We start from the raw sequence: 5510 nt of genomic DNA, 5'->3' as shown, positions 1-5510 counted from the left end.
TTTTGTATCTCTTTACCGACTTTCATTCGCAAAATTTGCCCTTTACCTTCTACATTGTGCACGTTTAACTGCATTAGGGTATAAAAAAAAAAAAATGATGTACGGGTAAAATCGGAGGAGACACACAAAAAAGAAGGTAGACATTTTTGTCGCCACACTTACCCTTTTTGTGATTCCCTCGTTTTTGTTTTTCAGTATGTTCGACTTCACCATTTCGGTAGCATATCCACCTCTTCCTTCTGTTTTGGGGTCACGACAAAAAAAAAATGTGGCGTTCCAGGTGAAAGCGGAGCTACTGATGTGATGCATCAGTCAATATATATCATCTGCTCACGTGTAGGCATTTTTCTTGCCTCCCTTTTGTTTGGTGCCTGGACATGATGTTCCCCCTTATCATCATACATGTACGTACATAGAGACTAGCTCCATGCTGATTAAACAGGGGGGTTCTATACTTACTGGCTTTAACATGTGGGTAGGAAAAAACAAAATCGGAAGGGGACTGCCCCAACCCGTAATTCTTCAGAGTCAACATTTTGTTTTTATTCTTTACTGCGTCGCTGAAAGGGGGAGGTTGCGCCGTCCCGCGCGGTTGCATGGTAGGATATGACATGGTGTGTCTAGTCATGTTACGTCTAGTCATGTTAAGTCTAGTCATGTCACGTCTAGTCATGTTGCGTCTTTTTTTTTTTTTTCATTTAAGGGAATGCCCTCACGGGTGTACCGCCCCTCCCCGCGAGCACACATATGCGTGCCCATTTCTCGCGTACGTGTAATCTTTCTGTGGGTCTAAAAACAGCTCCGCATGGACGTCCACAAGCTCGCCACCACCTGGGGGGGAAAAGCGTTGAAAAGGGGGCATACAGATGGACACACGTACATTTGCGTACATACATACATACTATATGCACCTTCTCCGGTAGGACAACATGAGCCTCTCCACCCAATTCCCTCTTAAAACGAGCAGCTAACGACACGCTGCTCACCAAGGAGCTTACACAAAAATACATGCAACAGTGTTCTTTTCGAGCAGACGTACTTAACTCCTGAAGAAACAGTTCCTTCCTCCTTTCAAGCAACACCGCTTTGGTTTTAATGTCCTCGGATAATTGAATTTTTTCAGCATTATCCTGTTCTACGTGCGTAGGGAGGTGATGCAGATATAGGGGGGTAGTAACGAGTGTATGTTCCTATGCGCGCCCATACATTTTTACATGTGTGTGTATACTCGCACGTGTATACTGACACTTCCAACCCAGTGACTGCCTCACCATAGACGTTATTTAGCACATCTTGCATGCTTCTCGTTATATCTGGTTTCTTCACAGTCGTGTCGATGAGGAAGGGGAACTTCTTCTCGTGGGCGTAGTACCTCTCGCTGTTGTCTTCCTTCAGTTTGTTCTAACGGAAAAGAGGAAGTGTGTGTACATATGCATATATACCTATGTATATACACCTATGTATATACGCCTATGTATATACGCCTATGTATATACGCCTATGTATATACGCCTATGTATATGCACCTATGTATATGCACCTATGTATATTTCTCCCTTGCAGTCTAGTGGGCCCCTACTCGTGGCCCCTGACTTTTACACACATCGCGCCCATAGTCGAGATACCTTCCTCTCAGTCAGCACGTCCCCTTGCGTCCGGTTGCCTTGACGGGTGAATTACCACAATGAGCGGTGAACAATCATGGGGAGAGCTATGCAGACGCGCGCATTTGCTCATTTGCACATTTTAACATTAACACATCCACGTGCTCATTCATTCGCGTGACTGAACGATAGACGAACTTAAATCCCGGCGGTGGGTCAGGATATCCCGCATGTTCTCCCTTTTCTTTACTGCAAACAGGGTGTAGAAGAAGCAAAATGGGTTTTATTGGTTGTTTTTTTGTCCCCTATTTTTACACCTTCTCGAAAAACGTCCTTCTGTTCTTCTTGCCCTTTGTGATACTTACTAATAAATTGGACCTCCTCCGTCGGGTGTTTTTTCTGGAGGTCTCTTTGTTCCTCCTCTCCTTCTCCATCTTTTAAAAAGGAATATTTTAACAGATCTTTCTTTTTCTCGTAATCGTTATAGATGGGGATTTTCCTTTTGTAATCGCCCATTTTGTCAGCGTGTATGGCGATCGGTATGCTCCTTTGTAGATAAGTGTAAGCATGGGGATAGGCTAGCACGTATGTAATCCGTTTCGCAGGCCTGTGTAAAATCTCCTTGCGAGAGGCAAAAGTGTTATCCCCGCAGACGCAAGAAGTCAGTTGTCTTTCAGTCCTCCTTTGAGCGTTTTTTCTCTTAAGAGGGGGGAAAAATGTGAGCAAGGTTGGCAAAAATGGCCAAAGTTAGGCAAAGTCAAGCAAAGTTGGAAAAATTGGCAAATTTCGAAAATAAAAAAACAAAGTGACACTCTCGCAACGGCGAGAAATGATCATCGATGAAAATAAACGCAACATCAGCGAGATCAAAAAAAGAAGTTAAAAAGGGGGGAGCGATTAAGAGGAAAAAAAAAAATATATATTACAATTCAGCCTTGTGGAGAAAAAACTTGCAATGATGGAAAAAAAAAAAAACAGTCAACTATTCATTATGTCCAGTGCTAACTTTTTATTTATGTATATGTCGTACGTTTTTATTTTTCCCCTTTCTCTAACTTGATCATTCATTTTGTAATTTTCGCACGAACTAAAATTCAAGAGCTTGAAAATATTTTCCTCTTCGCTCGAGGAGGGATTATTTGTTGAGCGCACCTCATTTGGGACTGCGCAATTTTGTTCTTCCCTACTTCCGTGTTTTTCCTGTTCTTTGACTTCCACAGCTTTGACACCTATAAACTCCTCCTTCTCTCTACGAACGATTACTCGTTTCACGTCCCTGTATATATTCACGAGGCTTTTCATTCCTAGGTTGAAGTTCTGCCAAGGGGGAAACAGAAATATCGCGGTTGGGCAAAGGTGGACACGCGCACATGTGCAAGCTGTTACTAGATGGAACGTTTGTAGGCCCTTACACCTATCGGTCCGGCCCATCACGTATGCAGAATGGGCAGGCACCCCGATAGGTAGCTCAATTGCCGCAGCCATTTCTGCTCCTCTCCCACCTCGAACAGGACGATGAGCTTATTGTTCCGCAACGTGATGCACAAATAAGGGCAGATCTCGAATATGTATATGGCCTTTAAAAAAAAAAAAAAAAAAAGGGTGGGAGAACAGGGAAGACATATGAATAAGAAAAAAAAATGGGCGCATGAATTAACTGGATGCGGGGGAACTACAGTGAGGAAATCACGTTACATACATTTTCTTTTTTAAAAAAACTCTTACCTCGTTAATAAAAATGCTTTTTATGTCACTTATGCAAATAAATTTTAACCGATGTCGAAACCAGCTTTTCCTCTCAATTTGTATTCCAATGTTGTTCACAAGGAATAGCCTTTCTGTTGAGCAGTAGGGGTAAAAAAAAAAAAAAATTAAAAACTTTTAAAGTACGTCATGCGGACAGCTTTGAGACACACATGTGCCCACTTTGGCAACCATTTTTGTGTAAACTATTTTTTCCTTTTAGGAGATTAACCAATGTGGTGATTATTCAGGTATATTATAATAAACGAGATGTATAGAACAAACAGGAAAATTTGAAATTCGTCCAGCAAAACGTAGCCCTTCTTGCATCCCTGGTAGGGGCGTAACGCCCGGAAAAGGTTGAGCATGCATGGGTGTGCCGAGTTGCACCGCTGTTGCGCGATGTTGCGCAAATGCAACGACAAAGTTGTCAACGACTCTCCACTTTTTCGCCCTTTCGCCTTTGCGGCTTCTCTCCCACGAAGTGCACCCCTCTGTCGATTCTCCCACCCCATCCTTGCGTGCTTTCTCATTTCTTCTTCGACTTCGCGGCGTGGGTGTCTACGTATGTGGGAGCACACGAATTGTCCCCTCCTCAGGCGCTCATCTGTATACACATCCGTGCGCTCACACTTTCATACCGAGTAGAGACAATACAGGTAGTACGTGGTCAAAGTTAGTATGGCCAAGAAAACCTCCCTTTTCTTTTCCCTTCGCTCTGAAATGTATTCAATGCCATAGTCATGCTCAATTTTCCTTATTTCATTTTTCATTTTTTTTTTTTTTAATTTTGGCTAGTCATCCGAGGAATAAAAAAGAAGAGAAGGAAAAAAAAAATATATACCATCATTATTCCTCCAATAATCACCAAATTGAGCTCTTTCTCTTTTCCAGTCATTTCTTCCTCTTTCCTGCAATTGTTTTCGCTTCGTGGGTGGAACGCTTTAAATGGGGATACTGTTTTTGCAGCGTGCCCCCTTCTGCTTCAGCTTCCAATTCGGCTTTCTCCTTTGTAGCATTTAATTGTGGCCTTTTTGTGCCTCCACTGTGACTCCTTTTTCTTCCCCCGCGGAGTGCACAAGGACCAGTGGGTAGGTCAAACACACGTCGAAGGAAAATTTTCACCATACGACGTGTGCCGAATGGAGCGGCTGCGAGGGGGTACCCACGCAGGTTCCAAAATAGGTATCCAAACGGGTACCCATAAAGGGCATAACACATGCTGTTACGTGGATGTTTCCCCTTCCAGTAAATTAAGCAAGACGGACAAAACAGCACCACCTTGGGGAGCGCTAAACCTTTTGGCACTTTTTTTTTTGTCCCGTTTCGTTTGGCAAAATAAAATGGCCTTATCAAACGCTCCGGGGCGGGGTGCTAAACATGTGTAATGATTTTTTTTTTTTAGTTTCCTTTTTGGAATATTTCTTTTAAAAAAAAAAAAATTCACTGCACACTTAACACCATTTCAAAGCGAAATGGAATTGGAAGAAAAAAAATGAGTTAGGAAAATTATGCCTAGCAAGAATATCACGTATTAATAGGAGATCGTTTCCGCACGTGTTGTTTTGTTGCATTGTTTTGTTGCATTGTTTTGTTGCGTTGTTTTGTTGCATTGTTTTGCTGTATCGTTTTGCTGTATCGTTTTGCTGCATCGTTTTGCTGCATCGTTTTGCTGCATCGTTTTGCTGCATCGTTTTACTGTTTTGTTTTTTTGCACTATTTTGGTGACTTTGTCCCGTCTCGTCCATCCCATCAGTGTATTATTTTGCCATTTTATTTCCCCCCTCTTTTTTTCCCATTTTTTCCTTCCCACTTTGACAAAATTACACGAAAATTTTCTTTATTTTTAACACGCTTTTGTTTTGCACGTCCGCAGCATATTTGTGTATAAGGTTAAATGGCGAGTGGCTTTGCCAGCGTGTGAAGTAGAGACCTACTGGTACTCTGCGAATGTACCCTCGCGGTGTACATGGGATGCGCCCCCGAGTGGGAAAATGTTCAAATGGGCATAAGCGTGAATTGACAAATGTGTGAATGCCATTTTGGGGGGAGCAACACTCCAAAGGGGAGATAACACGCCTTTTTTTTTTTTGTAACATTTTGTAACTCGCCTTGTATTTACGTGTGTCCACCCCTCCATAGTCAACCTCTCCGTTTTTCCCC

At 42.6% G+C, this 5510-nt stretch overlaps 2 protein-coding genes across 2 annotated transcripts in view; both read right to left on the bottom strand.

Moving 5' to 3' along the window:
• Positions 1-2161, bottom strand: part of PCYB_094700 (hypothetical protein) — a 2844-nt gene extending 683 nt beyond the window's left edge. The window contains exons 1-8 of the mRNA XM_004222585.1: positions 1922-2161; positions 1792-1853; positions 1272-1401; positions 1040-1135; positions 713-831; positions 460-535; positions 163-239; positions 17-68 (exon numbers count right to left, since the gene is read on the bottom strand). Of these exons, the coding sequence (XP_004222633.1) occupies positions 713-831; positions 1040-1135; positions 1272-1401; positions 1792-1853; positions 1922-2120 (606 nt within the window). The 5' untranslated portion in view covers positions 2121-2161 and the 3' untranslated portion in view covers positions 17-68; positions 163-239; positions 460-535. The remainder of the gene's footprint in view (positions 1-16; positions 69-162; positions 240-459; positions 536-712; positions 832-1039; positions 1136-1271; positions 1402-1791; positions 1854-1921) is intronic.
• A 421-nt stretch (positions 2162-2582) lies between these two features.
• On the bottom strand, positions 2583-4120 carry PCYB_094690 (hypothetical protein; the record flags this gene model as incomplete). The annotated part of the gene is made up of 5 exons (XM_004222584.1): positions 2583-2921; positions 3107-3181; positions 3330-3442; positions 3580-3679; positions 3989-4120. The coding sequence occupies 5 exons, from the start codon at positions 4118-4120 to the stop codon at positions 2583-2585; spliced, it is 759 nt and encodes a 252-aa protein (XP_004222632.1).
• Between the last annotated feature and the right edge of the window lie 1390 nt (positions 4121-5510).

Source organism: Plasmodium cynomolgi, chromosome 9, assembly GCF_000321355.1.
Source record: "Plasmodium cynomolgi strain B DNA, chromosome 9, whole genome shotgun sequence".
In the NCBI taxonomy this organism is placed as follows: domain Eukaryota; phylum Apicomplexa; class Aconoidasida; order Haemosporida; family Plasmodiidae; genus Plasmodium; species Plasmodium cynomolgi.
Note: the sequence above shows the minus strand (reverse complement) of the source record. Positions and strands in the feature narration are given on the sequence as shown.